At 41.8% G+C, this 18,891-nt stretch overlaps 2 protein-coding genes across 3 annotated transcripts in view; one reads left to right on the top strand and one right to left on the bottom strand.

Moving 5' to 3' along the window:
• ccdc146 (coiled-coil domain containing 146) overlaps positions 1 to 6,872 on the top strand; it is a 71,962-nt gene extending 65,090 nt beyond the window's left edge. For both annotated transcript variants that reach the window (XM_050036031.1, XM_050036030.1), the window contains exons 21-23: positions 409 to 534; positions 2,715 to 2,837; positions 4,912 to 6,872. In XM_050036031.1, the coding sequence (XP_049891988.1) occupies positions 409 to 534; positions 2,715 to 2,837; positions 4,912 to 5,112 (450 nt within the window). In that variant the 3' untranslated portion in view covers positions 5,113 to 6,872. The remainder of the gene's footprint in view (positions 1 to 408; positions 535 to 2,714; positions 2,838 to 4,911) is intronic.
• A 150-nt stretch (positions 6,873 to 7,022) lies between these two features.
• gsap (gamma-secretase activating protein) overlaps positions 7,023 to 18,891 on the bottom strand; it is a 55,130-nt gene continuing 43,261 nt past the window's right edge. The window contains exons 29-32 of the mRNA XM_050036032.1: positions 17,338 to 17,399; positions 14,432 to 14,536; positions 11,415 to 11,511; positions 7,023 to 11,210 (exon numbers count right to left, since the gene is read on the bottom strand). Coding sequence (XP_049891989.1) covers positions 11,110 to 11,210; positions 11,415 to 11,511; positions 14,432 to 14,536; positions 17,338 to 17,399 — 365 coding nt within the window. The 3' untranslated portion in view covers positions 7,023 to 11,109. The remainder of the gene's footprint in view (positions 11,211 to 11,414; positions 11,512 to 14,431; positions 14,537 to 17,337; positions 17,400 to 18,891) is intronic.

Raw genomic sequence — 18,891 nt, 5'->3', positions numbered from 1 at the left:
GTTTGGGTGCCCACATACCTTTGGCCACAATCGTCACTTGAAAGACTTTGAAAGGATTTTTGTTTCAACTCTCATGCTTTTGAAAAGCCTCACTTGTGAATTGCAGTCAGCCAAATGAATCATTCAGTTAAAGGACCAGTCATTCAGTCAGTCATGACAAAACATGCAGATATTTCAAAAGCAGGAAGTCCCGTAACTTTCCAGAAAGAGTGTAATAACTATACTGCCACTCAAAATCAAAGAGCAGGAGCAGAATAGGAAAAACAAATCATTCAGCCTCGTTGCTTTTAAGATACATACTTTAATCCTGTATTGAAATGCGTGTTGAATCGGTGTATAATTGATCTAATCTATGTTCTGTGTATGTGTGTGTGTGTGTGTGTGTGTGTGTGTGTTGTATGGCTCCAGTTGAACGAGCTCCGAACTCACATAATCGACACCAACCACCGCCTGATGGCCGTCTCTGCGGAACTTTCCATGAAGCAAGCTGCTGCTTTGTCTCTCCAACAAGAGATCAAAGAGAAAGAGCTCCAGGTCAGAGCCGTTCCCAGTCACTCTCAGCACAAACCACGTACCCAAGACAGTGTGATTCTGGAGGCCAAACTGTGATCTTGGATGCACATTCTCCCCGCAGCCTCCTACTGTCTTTCCTATTATTCCTGTCACTCTCCACTGGCCGCGATCGAAGAGAGCAAAATGTGACTCAACAATAATTCCTCGCTGTGCCCCACCTTTCACCTCAAACCCATTAACTTTGCTTATTTGCACAGTAAAACAGATGAAGAGGCAAACGTGGAGACAAAAGAACATTCAATAGTAATTTTCATTAACTGAACACTTCAGGGGGTTTATGAGGATACAGTGGTAAAATGTTTTTTTTAAACAGGTTGTGTCTGCTGCAGAATCTATGTTGTTTGACAGCAACAATCCCACCTACAAGGTTTACCACTATCCTCCTGGCGCTTTCGATTGTATCATCCTCAGCACATGGAGTTTCTGGGTTGTCATGGAAACGTACATGTTTTTCTGAGCACTTCTCGTCCGTGTTGACTCAGAGGTTAAGATGGAAAGCTCCAGACAAGCAGCTGACTGTCTGGACCTTGTAGTGAGATTGTTGTCCAAGATTGAGAAGGAACTAAAAAGTAGCGCTAGCAGCCCATTAGCAATTTCTGTATCCATAGCAACCAGTACCATTGTTGTTAACATTAGCAACATTTTAACAGAAATATAAAAGCCAGTTTACTGAACTAGCTGTCTGCCTATACCTGCGTTCAAGAGACTCCAGGTTTCACTGACAGTAAGTTCACCTCTGAACAGTCTTAATTTGATCAAATATTACAAGTAGGTGTGTCACATTATTCTGTTGCTTTTTTTTTTAGCTTACTGCTGTATTTGTCATTTATACTACTGCTTATCTACAAGCTAAATCCATATCTGCACAGCCATGCTATTATAGTGTGTGAAACCTTTTCATTATCTGTCTGCTATCTGTAAACTAAACAGCTAGTCTAGCTTTAAAGAGTCAGCCCAAAATCAAAAATACATATTTTTCCTCTTACCTGTAGTGCTATTTCCCAGTCTAGATTGTTTTGGTGTGAGTTGCTGAGTGTTGGAGATATCAGTCATAGAGATGTCTGCCCTCTCTTGAATATGATGGAATAAGATGGCACTCGGCTTGTGGTGCTTAAAGCGCCAAAAATACATTTGAAAACCTCAAATGACAGAAATGGTTATTCAAGATAATCCACAGACCTTGTTACCTGCAGTTTCATAAGGGATCTTTTTTCTGTCTACCAAATTACACCTGCCAACCGCATCACCGTGCAGAAATATGCCTGTTCCTTTGAGTCGATCAATCAAACTTTATTTATAAAGGCACCTTTCATGTAGGTTAGTGCAGTTCAAAGTTTCACAGATGACTGACAAGTGGATGGACAAATGTAGACAATAAAAACAAGACAAAAAATATTTTAGCAATGTAACAAATTGAAAACTAGATGAGGAACTAGATAAAAGTGATTAAAAAGATAAAAAATAAATAAATAGATGATGATGGCTACACCGCTTTTTAATAAAATATATATACTTTATTAAAAAGCAGTGTAGCAACACCAGGCTAGTAAAAGGGACTGGGCCTTGAACAGGTGATGACAAACCAATCAGTTTACTTGATTTTGACTGATATCAGCCATTAACAATTTATTCTACCGACCACTCTCATTATCATTACTGTTATTATAATATTGTCATTATTTTATAACATTTTCCAGTTGAGTTGGAGAATAAAAATAATCAACTGCCACGGACAAAATCTTCCTAATTTGTAAGTCTTGAGGAAGGCAGAAAGCCATCAGCTAAATCATCATTAGAGCAAGAAATTGTAAAATCCTGACACTGGTTTGACAGAAAGTCTCGCAGTTTTCTGTCTCAGTGAAAGATTAAACTGCTAAAACGAGAGGATTTCCCACATGCCTTCTAAATGTTTCAGGAGACGCACGTTAATAATCTGAAGAGCCCCTACAGCTGATGTATGCCTGCAGCGCGCCACAGACACAAGTAGAAGCAGAAAATGCAGAGGCATAACTTTGCCCAAATTCTGACAGTAATACGACCATCTGTTTTCAGGCGCAGTTAGAATTGAATTGAGCCAGGAGAGTGGCCGGAGTGATAGGAATACAAAGTGAACGGTTCTCCCTCTGCCTCTGTGTTTCCAGATGGACAGGTGCCAGCGGCAGCTGGAGCAGGGCCTGCCACCGTGCCCTGAGATAGAGGAGGAGTGGAGGAGGATGCTGAGAGACAAGAAGAGGAGACAGAGGGACAAAGAGGAGAGAGAGAGGGTAAAGGAGCACACAGACGTACACAAAGATCACTGGTCAAGAATTGATTAAAGCACTGAGGGGCAAGAGGAGAAGATGGAGTGACAAAGAAAGAAGAAGTGCAGCGGGGACACAACATGGGGCAGGAATCGATTAAGATTTTGAGGGACAAAAGGGCTCCTGTACACCTGAGCATGCACAGACTCAGACAGAGAAGTGAGTAGAGACTCTGGGCACACACGGAGATTAGACAGGATATAAGGTCGTTTCCACCACATGCACAAACAGGGCAAGGAGGGCAGACCGGCAGACAAACAGAAGTAGAGGCTGTCTACACAACAAAGGCACACAAACACATTCAGTTGTGTCTGAAAGCAGTCCAGCTGTCTGTTGTTATACCGATCTGTATTTTCTCACCCAGTTTATTCCTGCTTATAGCTGCCAGCCCAGAATGACACCACAATACTCTACGTGCACAGAGCCAAACCAAAACACAAGAAGAAACCTGCACAAACTGATGTGCATCTGATTAAGAATTCATCATTAATAGTCAGTTCAAGCTTCTTCTTGAAATGTAAATACATTTTGTCAACCTGATAAGGAGAATATGTTTTTCTGTTTATTTTCTGGCACTTCCTGCTTTTTTTTCTGCATTCAAAGCCATTATTCCTTGTTTTGTGTGCACTCCTCAGATCACATGCCAGCGGATAAACTGTTCATATGCATGAGAAAATCGCCATCTCTTTGAAGTCTCCGTGAGATTTAGGCACAGTTCATTTGCATGCTGTTGCGGGGTGAAAGTCAAAGGGAGGACTGTACTGTCATGAGGACGTGTGCATACTGGAAGAGGGGTTTTTTCTCAGCGGGAGTCCACCATGGTTACAAATTGATCCATCATCCATAGTGGCTTTAAATTAATTTTGCCAGCCACTGTCAGGATTCTGAGAGCCATGTTTTGGTTTCATTAGAGGAGGAAAGAAGTTAACATACACCGGCAGCAAGATAACTTATATTTGTTCTCACCTGTTTAATCTACATTTTCACCGACAGAAAAGCCTTTTGAGAAAAACAATTTCATTCAGTGTGTGTTTCTCTGCACTTCACATCCTGGTGGTGTGTCAAAGTCATCTGTGCATCCTAACCTGTCAGTCAGATAGATGAGCAAGTGCAGCTCACTGTGTCTTGGTTATATTTCAGTCCAGACAAGATCAAATCCTGCTGTATAAACTGTGAAAGTACTCTGTTAAAAGCACTGAAAAGTTACTTAAAGAAAAGTAAGTGAGTATGATCAGGAAAATATCCTTAAAGTATGAACAGTAAAAGTACTCAATGCAGAAAACAACTTAAATGTTTATGAAAATAGTTGGCAGTTAACGTTCTGGCAGTCGGCTAATTGATTAATCGACTAATCATTTATAAACTCTTGTATTTGTCTTGGTTTGTAAAGTAACTAAAGCTGTCAGATGAATGTAGTGAAGTAAAATATTTCCCTCTGAAATGTAATGGAGTAACAGTATAACGTGGCATGAAAAGGAAATACGCAAGTAAAGTGCAAGCACCTCAAATATACATTTAAATTTTCACTTAAATGGTGGAGGCAAAGGTTAGTTGCAAGACTGTCTCAGATTTGGAGTTTATTATCATGAGCATTCAGTGTTTCCCACAATATTAAAATCTGTTTGTGATGGAGGGACAAAGCAGCAGCTGATCACTGACTATCTGCTGTTGCCGATCAACATAGCCCTGAAAGTCAGTCTCCGTTAGGCGTTCTCCTCCTGCTCTCTCTGACACATCTGACACATCTGACACTGAGCTGTTCATCTCACACCGACACTGAAAAGGCTCTGTCTGTCTCAAACATGCAAACTCTGGACAGAAAGGCTCCCCCACCCAGGGTTCAAACCCCCACCACCACCGTGCCACCTTTAAAAAAAATCGTAGTCTTTTATCAGTGTTGAGATTCTTGGCTCATGCACTCAGCTGGTGATTGTTGCCCTTGTATTTGTCTTGAGACGTTAAATAAGATAAATAAAATTGCAAAATTAGTGATTCCGTGTGTGTGTGTGTGTGTGTGTGTGTGTGTGTGTGTGTGCAGATGGCTGAAGAAGAAGACTGGAACCAGTTGCCTAACGGAGTGTACACCACAGCTGAAACCCGTCCCAACGCGTACGTCCCCCAGACCGACCTTCTCCCTCTGCCCAAACCCTATGGCGCCCAGGCCCCCTTCAGACCCTCGCAGCCAGGTGCCAACATGAGACACGTCCGCAAACCAACGCTCAAACCCTTAGAGATATAGGAAACAACACACACACATCAGTGTCCTGTCAAACAAACATTTTTAACTTCAACATTTTTTTTCAGTGCATTTCAGTTATTTGTCTCATTTCTGTCACACACGTATTGATCTGTCTGCTCTGCACACACCTCTCAGTGCTGCTCCTTCCTCTTCCTCCTCCTCCTCCGCCCTGCTTCTTGTGAATGTTTATGTCCCCAGTGTCCAGCATGCCATTGCTGTTTTGTCATGTAAGAGAGCACTCGTGCATCTGGTTGTAATTTCGTCCCCTAAATTTACTGGCAAGGGCTTGTTTACGCTCTTGCTTGCCTTAACACCAAATACTGTAGAAAAGTGGGAAGGAAGACAGAGGACATGGGGGAGATGAAATGTGTATGTGTAACAACATTTGTATTTACTTCAGTGCTTGGCAGCATGTCATTTCTGTCTTCCTTTCTCTTAAAGATAAATTCATGTCTCAGGGACGCTGGAATGTTTCTAAATATTCTCCAGTCTTGTTGCTGTTTCATCCCTCGCACTTGTAATCTTGCAGCTGATGAATAAATTGCAGTGGGTTTAAGCTCTAAGCCAGGCTAAGAGTCCCTGCGTAATGCCTGAAATGATAAATGTAAATATAGAGAGGAAGATCGGGCAATGAAAGAGCATCGAGAATCACAAAGAGAGAGGAGAATTTAAATGAAGAGGAATGAGAGGCGGCAGTCGGAAAAGAGTCAAAGGGAAGAAATGGATAAAAGTGGAGCTCTTAATGGGGTGGAGAGTTCAGGGTTGGTTACTGGTGACCAGAAACAAAGTCATTTGCCGTTTGAAGCTTCTACTAATTTACTGGAAGTTGTTCTATCTGCCGATCTCGGGGTGAAAGTAGTTTGGGTGTCAGTGAGCGTATTATGCAACTTGTAAACACATGTGTGTTTGTGGACCAAGTTCATGTGAGGGCCAGTGAATCACAACCACTAATGTGCTGCTGCGGCTGCCCAGAGAGATGCTCAGCTAATGTGGAAATATATAAATCCTAATACGCCTGTAATTGTGTTTACGAGAAAAATAAACATCCAAATAGAATTACAAATTTGTGTGACTGATCTTTAGTTAATTTATTGTCACAATAAATGAGCTACCAGCGACAACAGGCAGGAGACACCCTACACACACGTGAGTCTGTTGTAGCACGTGTTGTAGTGTCAAAGTCAAAACCACCAAAACCAAGAACAGGTCATGACCAAGAATGGGGTGAATCAAGACTAAGTCAGCACCAGACCAGTGTGAGTCCCACACTGCATGACACACTCATGATAAAATGTGAAACATCAAAACACAAGATCCACATCCCATAAAAACAACCGTAGAAAACAACAAAACAGATGAGACACGTCTTGATAAAATTAAAGACACCACGAGCAAAGCAAGCACACTAAGGTGCTAAAATCAACTGAACCCTCGTTCCTCATCACTCCTTTTTTGCACGGGCAATTTACCAAATATGTCACAGTTGTGAACTTGTCCAGTCTTGAAATAATAAAATCCCAAGACCTCTTTGTCCAAGACCAAAACACGACTGAATAAAAATGCAGTCAGAAGTGTTCTTGAGCCTGACCAAGACCGATCTCGTCTACCACAACACTGTAAGCTAGCAGAAAAGTCAAAATACTTAGTGAAACAATTAAAACAATTCAACTCAGTATGCCTTGGTTTCTTTAAATGTGGCACAAATGTCCACCTGGACTCGAAAAAGAAATGATTAGATTTTGAAGGTCAAAATTCAAGGTCACTGTGACCTCACAAAACACATTTTTTAGCCATAACTCAAAAATTAATTCGCTAATTGTGACGAAATTTCACACAAATGTCTAAACGGATAAAATGATGACATTTAATATCCAAAAGGTCAAAGGTCAAGGTCAATGTGACATCATAATGTTCTGCAAAAACACTTTTATTATTCAACATTATAGCTCAGTAACAGCAGTGGAGACATTTGGTCAGATACTGAATTGGTGACACTAATGTTGGGCGTCCATCTGAAAACTGAAGCTGAAAATGAGTCTGGACAGCCATTGATGTAAACTGCAACTTGACTGGTTGGCGTAAGTGTTCAACAACGAACCATTAATGTTATTTAGTGGTTCGTAGACCACATTCACCCCGCCGGTAAAAATCTCATCAAACCAAGTCATCAGAAACAGTGGGTGATGCAGCAATAAAACATTCTGGGTAGTTTTATCCATCAAACCCAACTCAAACAAGAATTGGAATCAAATTTCATTAAAATTTAATCCACAGAACCATCCGTACTCTTTTTAATATTCTCTGTTGGGTCAGATTTGACCCAGAACACCACAGACATAACAATTTTTTCAACACCTCAGACATTTTCACATGTAAGGACACAATACCTGAACACAGTCAGAAGAAGAATATTTAACAGGGGAGAAAAAGGACCCTGCAAACACAGACGCTGGATAAACAGTGGAAATAATTAGCTGAAAGTTCTGAACAAACAGTCGTAATAACCCGATCAGGATGTGAGGCCGCGTCACACGGTGTTCAGCCAACCTCTCACAGGTTCACGAAGGCAGCAGGTGGAGTTTATCTGAGTCTGAGGCAGCCCCATCCACCCATTTTTGTGCTCCGTGTGTGTGTGTGTGTGTGTGTGTGTGTGTGTGTGTGTGTGTGTGTGATCATCCACTGCAGGCCGACGGTGAGAGCTGTCAGATTCTCTTAGCCCCAAACTGTTTGAGGTTATTAGCCGGCTACATAACACTGACTGCATAACAGAGTATGGAGGAGGCAATCGGGTGGAGAATGAGCGATGTATTCACATTTAAAAGAGGAATTCCCCCGATGAGAGATGATTGGAGACGACTGTACCGAGGAGCTCAAAGTAAAACCAAAAACAAAAAACTGATTGTGTAATCTGGCGCTATTGCAAAACACGTATGTATAAAAGCGTGATGGGTGTGTTCTTTGTAACTGTGACTCAGCGTGGAAGATAACTGATGCTGAAATGATTCCCTGACTTCAGCAGAAGTCCACTGAGTAAAACACTCGGGTATTACAGAGAATCTGAGCTCATTCCTTCCACTCGACAGCTTTTTTTGACTACGAGCTGAGATCACTTCCTAATTTATCTCAAAGCTCCACAATGTATCTGGCGCTCAGTTGTTTCAGGCTTCAAAGAAAATCCACTGGAAACAAAGTGAACCAAGGCCTCACCGTTTCCATGTTCTTCAAAAACATGGCAGTAAAAAAGACGAAAATACGGTAAACTTTGAAAAAAAAATCTCTTTATTTAGAATCCATCGTACAAAACTTTTTGGTGTAAACATAAGGAACACGAGTGATTATGAAATCCCTTTATTTTTCAGAGGAATGTTTTATAATTTCTCAAATCAAAGTGCGACATGAGACGTAAATAGTCTCTGGTATTTAGTCTCAGATGGTGCCAACATTCAGACACTACAAAGGGATTATAAACACATGCCACACACACACACACACACACACACTCAAAAACACAAACTTCACTACCAAAGAATCTCTCCACTTACAGTAAGAGCTCAGTCATGATTGAGGGCACGTGAGCATGTTATTCAAACCAGACGTTTGAGTATGTGCAGTCAGACTGAGTAGTCCCTTCTCTTTTTTTTCTATTGAAATTCGTAAAGCCTTTTCCTTAACCTTGTACTGTCCCGTTTGATTTGATGGGTTGTAAAGAATTTTGACTGATTTTGCCATGTGCTGCATAAATAAAGTAAATATAAAGTTATTGTATTTTGCTGTTTTCCTCTCAGGTAACTAACTGAATTTTAAGTAAGGCTTAATTTAATAGAGCTGGGGATGCAGTGTTTAAAATAAGAAAGCTTTGGCTGAGGGTTTTGTAGAAAAGCATATTTATATTTCTCAAAATTCATGATGCAAAGTGCCTCAAACCTGCATTCTTTCTAATGGCCAGCAGGGGGCAGCTCCACTGGTTGCAATAAAGACACTAGTTTGTATACAAGTATACAAGTCCTTTTCCTAATGAGTTAATGGTCTTAATCGCTAGTTTTAAGTCTTCTGCGATACAGTTTGATGCTCCTTTCGTGAATTATGGTCCCATTTAGAGTAAAACAGACAAAGCGGAGGATGCTTTAAGGCGTGGCTACCACGGGTCCTCAAGGCTGTTTAATGAAGACCTGGACATGGTCTTTGACCCTATGGAGCACGACACATGTGCAGTGTCAAGAGGGCTGCAGTGTTGTAGGGTTACAGCACACACCAGAAATAAAGGGATGGTGTCTGTTCAGGTGCTCTTTGGTTGTGCTCCTCAAGGAGCCGTACACATGCCGCATATTTTGTATGAATTTTTTTCCGAACCAAAGCCAACTCTGGACGCCTCAGTGAAACTAATCAATCAATACGATGTTCTATGATAACGTACAGGCTACCGAGCCTTTCAGCAAGTGAAGACCAGCCTTTACCGCACATGTGCTGGACCCCAATGATACGACGTGACATGACACTGTGTCACAGCTTTCAGTTAATGGCCTTGACGTTCATAGCCAGATCCATCCATCCATCCATCCATCCATCCATCCATCATCCACATATGGTCACCTCTGGCTCCAAAAAAAGCAAAATGGCGACTGCCAAAATGCCAAACTAGAGGCTTTAAAAACAGTGACGTCACAATGGTTTCGTCCACTTCTTACAGTGTGTGAATGACACACAGCCCTTATTGTCCTTACAGCAGCAAACAGGGAATTTCCTACATATTTCAGACCAGTTCCTGTTCTCAAATGTTTAGCCACTTTTTTTTAATTAGCATCCGATTCATGTGGTTTACAACACCTAAACATCTGGTTGGGTTTATATGACTTTAAATCTGCCAGGTTAGCACAGTCGCTTGAAGAACATGTTGGCGTTGTACGTGTCTGATACGTCACATTTGTCTGTTTCATACTTATATCATATCAGCCTTTTTAAAGTAACGTCACGAGTTGGAAGGCCAACAATCAATAATATTGGTTGTTTTCCAGCGGCTTTTTAGCCACCGAATGTGGTTGTTTCTTAGCAACTTGTTGCTTTGTTTTCAGCCCTGGTACAATGTAGTTATTTTAGGCAAAACACAATCTTTTCCTAACCATAACTAAGTGGTTTTTGTGCCTAAACCTGACCACATATTTACTGTAGCACTGATGAAATGTAAAGAAATGTAAAGTTTCAATGTATCCGCAACATAATAACGGACGAATGTGACGTATCTGTGGATCGCAGAAACGTACAATACCATCTGACGATCAGGTTGGCCGGGTTGTCTCACCTAAGCCCCTTTCAGCAGCAAAGATTGTGTATAATATCAGAATGAATGGACTGACCATATCCAGCCGCTCTGTCCGCAAAGCCTTTTGTCAGCATGTAATCAAGTTGATGGGGTGCGGCGGAATTACAGGAAGCACAGAAGGATAAAACAAGCGTGTGATTTATACTTGACATCAATGTTCATAAATTGTTTCGAGAGAAAATGGAGGTTGTGGAGAGAATTGTTGCCGCCACAGAAATTGAGTCCAGATAAATAGCTGCCTGCAGTTATTGATTTTCAATAAAAAATTGAAAAGCATGTTTCCCCAAATTGAATTAAGCCACTAACTGAAGATCTAACTGTGCTCCCTATCATGTTATCATCTTTGGTACAGACCCTCGCACTCCTCAGTGTTTCTGAGGAAAAACAGGGTGACTTTTCGCCTCATGTTCTCCCCTCCATCTTTCCTTTCTGGGCGTCTCCATCCATCTCTCCTCCCGCCCCACCCTAATCTGTCATCAGACAGTGAGAGCTTGTTTATGAGCGCCCTGCCTTTCAATCTCTCCATTCATCTTTCACTTCTCGCCCTCGTCCCTCCATCATCCATCCATCCGTTACTTATCCTCAAGGCCCAGTCAATGATGACTGTTCTCTCAAACACATTTTCCCCCTCATCTGTTTCTCCCTCAATCTATCCACCCCGCCCGCCCACTCCACATCCCTCATTTTTCCTCAAAGCCCAGCAGTATCAGTGTCTGTTTCAGAGCCGTCTCCTCCACGAACCTGGCGTCCACGTTCTCCTGCTCCTCGAAAGGGTTCAGAGCTGCAACACAGGAAGAGGAGTTAGACAGAGATACAGCTTCTTATAAGAGGATATAACACCAGACACAACCACACACTTCCTCTCTGGTGCCTTCATGATGGAGCTGCATTTGGACCGAGCGTGCACATAAATGCACACATTCTGCCTTAATCCTCCAAAGGCCTCTGTATCTAAACCAGGCACGCACACACACACAAACGCTACCTTGTTCCTCTATATCAGAGAGTATTTTTGCCAGGTAGGTAAGAGGCAGAAACTCAGGTCTGAAGGCGGGCTTGTCTCTGCCGGTGAATGCAAATCCCTGAGGAGGAAGAAAAAACAGAAACACAACTGTGGATTCTGCAGGTTTTTCAGGGTGCACACAGTCAAGACAAATCTGCAGCAAATCCAAAAAAGGAACTAGTCACCTTAACTCACTTGTTCCCTGATCTGGATGAAGTTGGCTGCAGTTTAACTTTTTTAGGCAGCCTTATCTGACATTGCACGAAATGCCGGTGGCTCTGCCGGCCAATTTGCTGACTGAAGCTGGCCAATAGCATCGAGAAGTGGATAGATGATGTGCGAACTGTACGGCTGGGGCCACTGTTTAAACACATTTGATGAAGAGGGCCAAAGAGGACATTTTTTCTGCAAGTGTAACACTCCTCTGCTCTGGAGTTAACAGTGTTAGAGCTGCATTGGTACAAACACCCTGCTCATATATATTTGTAAAAATGAAAATTTGCTTATCAATAAATAAAGTGTTTCCTCTGAAGGGTTTGAGACCAAATTTCTGTGCATGTATTCAAGATGTCTTCTCTTTTGCCTCTAACTTGATACAGTATGCTGGAAATGGAGACTTATGGTACATTAAAGGTCCAGTGTGTAAGATTTAGAGGGATTTAGTGGCATCTAGTGGTGAGGATTGCAGACTGCAACCAGCTGAAACTTCTCAAGGTTAGAATTCTTGATGCGTTTGTTTTGTACTTGGAGGTCGGAAATTCCCAGTTCCCAGTCGTAAGTTTCAACTCGAACGCACCCTGAGATCAGATTTCCAACTAGGAAACTCTGAGCAACTGCATCAACCCCGACTTACGAATTCAAGATGGCTGCTGGTCACATACATAGTGAGTAAACACTCTGCTAAAGTACTGTTTACATTAGGTCAGCCTCATCTGCAGCGTTCATCAGTTGGAGTGCATGATGGTTTTGAAGCTGTCTATACTCCGAAAGTACAAGGGCAACAAATGCTTTCTTGCGGGCGTCCATCTTTTTTTTCCGACTTGTCCACCGTTGGCAACTAGAAGGCAAAAACTGTTGTCAACTCGGAGGTGACGTCATTGCCACTTCCGACCTCTGACCTCCGAGTACAAAACGGACTCACCATCTGTTAGTGTTCATTGTTCAGGAGGTTTTTATCGTGAGCTGAATTATCCGCAGATGTCTTATCTTCCTCAAAACAAATGCAGGGAGTGATATAAACTGGTAAAAACACTGATACAGAAGTTCCACGTTACATATCAGTGTTTCTCCAACACTGTTTGACATGTCGGAAACGAGTCTAGTGCATGCTAACTTTTTTTGCTAACTTAAGATCGAGACGTTCAGGGTTTTTTTTACCGGGAGCCAAATTTTCCGCAGAAGTCTCTTCCTCTCCAAAACAAACACTCAGAAATTCCGAAATGAAATTGCCAAAATGCAAAAATGCAAATGGCCCTTACTGGAGCCAGTGTTTGGTTTGTCCATTCTGGGCTACTGTAGAAACAGACCAACACGGTGATCTCTATAGATGAGGACCTGCTCCCTATGTAGTAACGGCTTATTCTATGGTAACGAAAACATCCATTTCTTATTTTCAGGTGATTGTACACTAAAGAAAACAGACTTGTTGTATTATATTCCATTTCTGCCAATATATCCCCCTAAATCTGACACACTGGACCTTTAACACAAATAGTACATTTTTGGAGAATACCTTCAGAGAGAAGTTCAGCTGTTTTTAAGTTTGGTTCAATAATGTCTGTCATATGTAAATCAGTATAAACATCTTGGCTTGACACTGGACGAGCATGACATTTAAGGTTAATAATAATAATAATAATAATACATTTTATTTATATAGCGCTTTTACAGCTCTCAAAGACGCTTGAGGTTACTCTGTGATATCCAGAGACTCGGAGCAAAATGTTCCTCATGTATAGAGAAAAACGGTCTTTTGATATATTGGACATAAACCCAAATTACAAACTTACTAATTCATGAAGAATGTCTACAGTGTAGAAGTTAATGTGAAGTATAATTTAAACAAAAGACTAAATCCCTGCGGGCACAGTTACACTCAGAAGGGAAGCCTTTTTTGTGGCAGACTTTGTTTGCCAGGCCGGGGATAGAAGGCAGAGAATTTAGTTTGGGACTGAGCAGTAAAATAATTTAAGTATTTTGGATATTGCAATGGTGTGTTGTGAATCCATGAGTGTTGGGGACGTCAGAAATCAACCAATCAATCACATATTTTTGAACATAGGATGGTGAATTCGATGCTTTTTAAATACTTGCGAAAGGCGTCTGAAAGCAGCACAAGAAAAGTGATAGGTTTTTCTCTTTGTACTCTTTTCTATGTACTTTAATGAATTGTTGATTCTCTTTTTTTTTCTCCATCACCCTGAGCGGTTTGGATGGTTAACCACGTCTGCTATCGTAGACCCTGTCAGCGTACAAGTGTGCACGATGTATAAATACAGGTGTGGTTTCCACTTTTTGACCTGGTGCAGATCCAAGTGGGATTGAACCATTGTCATTATTGAATGTTTGTGTGTAGGCGTTACTTCCTCTCCATTCACGCTGCGAGGATTCCTCGTCATAAAACTGCGATAACAGCCCATCACAAGCTTCCACAGCCCACGAGGATTTCTTCAAAAAGCTCGTCTTGTCCGACCAATGGTCCAAAGCCCAAACAATTTGAATTTACGAGGACATAAAAACCGAGAAAAGTGCTACATCCTCAAATTTGAGGAGCCGTAACCAGCAAATGTTTGGCATTTTTAGCTAAATTGTCCAATACTTTGTTTTATGACCAAATACCTGCAAAACTAATAACACTCCCATCAGCCTCAGCCGTACTTTGTGTTTATTGCTAATTAGCAAATCCACACTCCGTCTGGGACATATTCAGCATCGCTTGTGTTTGCTAGTCTGCAGTGCTGTGAGTGTGTGCATCAGGGTGACAAACTGTGTTGTGTTACCTTATTTTTGATGTGTCTCTCCAGCAGCGTTCTGACATAATCTCTGGAGATCGAAGCTGAACTGACAGGATGGTCCCACATATGGTAGATCCTCTGCTCCATAGGCTACACACAAACACACACACACACACACACAAACAACAGAGTTTATATTTTAGGCATGTAGCTCATGTTATGAAAAAATTAATCCCTAAAGCATGTGAACATCTGTCCCTTCCATTTTGCCAACTGGAACTGGGAACCATTATGGAGGAGCTGACTGCTAATGAGAGATTCCAGAGAAATCCTATTTCTCAGCTTTGTGACACGCACACAATGGTGATAAATAACTGTGTTTAAGCAACACAGGTGTGACTGCTTTCCGTCCAGCTTCAAACGCGCTGCCAAGTTCTACAAAGCTGCTGGATGACTTCAAGGATTATTATTAGAGGTGAGAAGAAACAACACGACCGACTGCTGTCATGACCCTGGGTTTTATTTTGTAGATTCTCTGCTCATGTCGTGTTTTCCCGCCTGTTTTCTGTCACACCTGTCTCGTTAGTCCCTCCTTGTTCCCAGAGTCTTCCCTTCACACCTGTTATTTATTAGTCCTGTTTGCTCCACCCTAGTGTTCCCCTCCACACCCTTGTTGTTAGCCAATCCCCATTTCCCCGTGTCCACCTGCTCCAGCTGCGTCTTGTTCTTGTGATTAGTTTCCTGTGTATATATACCTGTGTGTTTCCCTTTGTTCCTTGTCATTTCATCTTTGTTCATTCCTGCGCTCATCCCTGTGTTCTTGGTGTTGTTCCCTGCTCTGTTTCCTGCCTGGTGTCTTGTGTTCTGTTTGTTCTTTTTTTTTTACCTGAGGTCATCGTGTTATCCCAGTTAGTTTTGGTTCTTCTGTCATTTGGACTTTCAGTCATTTATACCATGATATACTTCTCTGTCTACACTTTGATTCAGAGAGCGTTTATAGATAAAATAACCATGAGATATCAGGGCCTGTGATTCCCAACCTCGAGGTCAGGATCCCCTTCACGCGTCATGAAATAAATCTGAAGGATTGAACCCATAACCTGTTGACGTATGCAACATGTGTTGAGGGGTTGAGTAAACTCTACTTTGTTGTAATGGGCTAAAAGCTTGGGAGAAAAAGTAACTTTAGTTAAACTTGTAAGAATACCAGACCAGATGAAATGCCTTGCGCTTGAAAGCTGCTCTTGATTGGTCAGAATTTCCATGTGGGAAAAATCCAGGAAGTAAACCAAACGTTGAAGAAGAGTACACTTGCAAGATAAATGTGACACTTTCTAACGTCACAATGGAGGGACAACTACGCAGGTTGATTTTAGCGCTGCTCATCGTGGACTATATTGCTGTCATTGTTCATTTTAGTCAAACCATACAGTTTGAAAACGAGGCGTGGCTCCAACTAGAAAACAATGTTTTGATGCATTGGATGTGCTGAATGTGCATATTAAGGCAGTACAGGAGGAGGCGCACATTAATAATCCTCCAGGACTGTAACATGCTCATGTTTAACCCAAACAATGTGTCATGTGACTGCAGTTGGTTCAGATCAAGGTCGGAACACGTTCTCACCACAAACGAACTGCACCAGAGTTCGTTTGTAACCAGACTGAGACCACCTCTTCAAGAAGGTCTCGGTCTGGTTGTTTTGGTGCACACCCTAGTGTGATTGCTGTGTTCACACCTGGCCAAACGAACCGCACTGAGGGGGCAAACGAACCTGAGTTCGATTGAACCGAACCTGTTTGTTTTCGTCACCTTAGAATGAACTGTTTGTATCTACATACAGAGCAGATCACCTCCCATGGATTCTCCAGAGGAGACAAACCAAACACTGGCTCTGGATAGGGCTATTTCGCATCTATCGCCACTGTAGTTCTGCTCCATGCTTGGGATGCCACTAAATCCTACACACTAGCCACACATGCATCTGCGCAAATATATCGACAGTTGCTAGTTGTAAAATCGCCTGACTCAGTGTAAATATTTATAAATAAACAACTTATCTTGACATTAGAACTAGCTTATGTGGTGCGATATGAAAAAAAAAAAAAGAAATCGCCACATGATTTACATCATAAGTCAGCTCAGTTTGATCTTGTATTTATTTGTTGCTGCACAAATGTGAAGTATAGTGTGAGGTTTACTGGAATTCCACGGGGGTTAAAGATGTATACGGTGAGAATTATGGGGGTGCTGCTGGGTTCAGCCAAGATATAAATTCCCAACTGTTTGCCAACATCTCCTGTTTTCTAGCTCTGTGGGAGAGCTAGTGTGTGTGTGTGTGTGTGTGTGTGTGTGTGTATTGTACCTGCAAAATCTCTCTTGCCTGCCAAACTCACCCAACAAATGTCTGATGGGCAGGAAATAGAACAGAGACACTAAACACTCGACATTCCTCTGACCACAATGCAGACGGAAAACACACACACACTCACACGCACAGCTACAGAAGAAATATACTGTATCCACACGGGAACACGTGGAAGTTACACAAGAGTTAGGGACACACATAAGCACACACGGACTCCGCAGACAACTACCTCCAATACCCCCTCCCCAACACACACACTTACACACACACACACACACACACACACCAGCCAGTTACACAAGTGCTTTGTGATTGGCTTGAGGGGGGCTTGAGGGAGATGAGACCTAAAATAACTTCAAACTCTTAATTGGACCAGAATGGGGAAGTTTGGGGAGAGAACCACTGGAGAAAAGATCAAAACTTTCCCCTCACTAATAGATTATAATAGCCTCATGCATTGTTTTACTGGCTACAGTCCCCCGAGTTTGTGCGCTCAACATGTCATCGTTTGGGTGGCAGACTCATCTAAACGACTCTTGGACGTGCACAAAAACCTCATGTTTGGCCACACACGCAGAAGTACCTCAGGGAGTCTCTTAAGTATGCTGAACTTCAGTCTCTCACTGGCATCACTGTTGTCCAAATCTAAACACAAAGACAAAAGAGAGGAGACATGGTGCTAATTAGTCATCTGAAGACACATCTTGGGGGGGGGGGACACAAATAATGCAGTGTCATACTTCTTTACTACTCTAGTCTAGTCTGTATGTCTAAATCAAATATTTGAAAGGAAACATGGGATTAAAGAGTTTTTATTTTCTCTGTTTCTGGAGACGTGAGATAAATGCAAATAAAATCAACAAAATCCCACATTGCTTTAACCCTTCTTCCCATATGCTGATATCCGTGGATAAGAAAGCATTAGAGGGATATTTTACTTTTATAGAAAACAGACAATGTTTTGAGGCTTCGCAAACGATCCCCCGAGCGCAGCGGATTCTGAGTCAGCACCACTTTCTTATTCTGGCTTCAAGAAATTTCCTGGGTGTATTTTTTGTTTTGCAGTGAGATCTGTGATCCATTCAGAAAAGGAAGCAGAGGAGCAGAGAGCCCTCTGACATCCTTTGATCCGGCATCTTGCTTCAGCAGCTCCTGAATGACTCCCTGGTGCTAACAGGCATTCTGGGAGATGGAGTTCATTGTGCAAGTTATAAAGAGCAAAAACAAACCTGGCGAAACAGACTCAAAATGCAACAGAAGAAATGTTTAAAATACCAGTTTTGGTGCCATAATCACAGCTGGAAATGCCGCCAATATCTCTCTAAAAAACAACCATTTTTGTTATTTGTTGGTCTCGAACAGTGGTCTGCTGTGGTCTGCAGCTTAGCAACAGCCCAACAATCCAACAACCCCCCCACCTCCCGCTGACAGAATGGAAAAACAATAAACTTATTTATTATTATTCATCTGTATTAAGTAGTTTTCATAATTAAGGTAAACTGCTGAGAAAACAAATCTGACATATGGGCAGCATTTCAGAATCCCGAAACCAAAAAAGATATGTTTGTGTGTGTTTGTAATGAGGCAGAAATTGTCCACCTGCCAAGCCAATTGCCCAGGATAAAATAGTAGAAACTGACATAGATATATATACTTTATTTGATTAATCCCTGGGGAGACGTGACGCATGAACACCCTCACTTCAAAGTCCCGAAACATCCTTTTCTCTCACTTTGAAGTTGGAAACCATTTGGACTGGGGCCTTTAAATAATCTTTTCATCTTTGTGGATCTTTGTTTGTTCTCCTCATGAGAAAGAACCGTGTAAACTACAACAAGATCAAGAGTGACAAGGATATTTTAGTTTTGTTGATCTCAGTGCCAAGTCATGATGTGTTGGCCTTTGATAAATGTACTTTCCACGGTATGAAATCCACACCAAGATACACAAAGTAAATGGTATCAGTGTTTTTGAGTGAGGCACTGAGGCCCCATGGTAGCTGATCTTAACCTCTGACCTCTCTGTACATAATACTATACTATATAACAATAATAAAAGTATGCAAAGAAAAGCAGATGTGTTCGGCCTATTTCATTTGTTAAACTGGTAACATTAACACACAAACACAACAGCTGCC

This window comes from Epinephelus moara, chromosome 23, assembly GCF_006386435.1.
Source record: "Epinephelus moara isolate mb chromosome 23, YSFRI_EMoa_1.0, whole genome shotgun sequence".
NCBI lineage: Eukaryota > Metazoa > Chordata > Actinopteri > Perciformes > Serranidae > Epinephelus > Epinephelus moara.
This window is presented reverse-complemented; position numbering and strand designations above follow the sequence as displayed.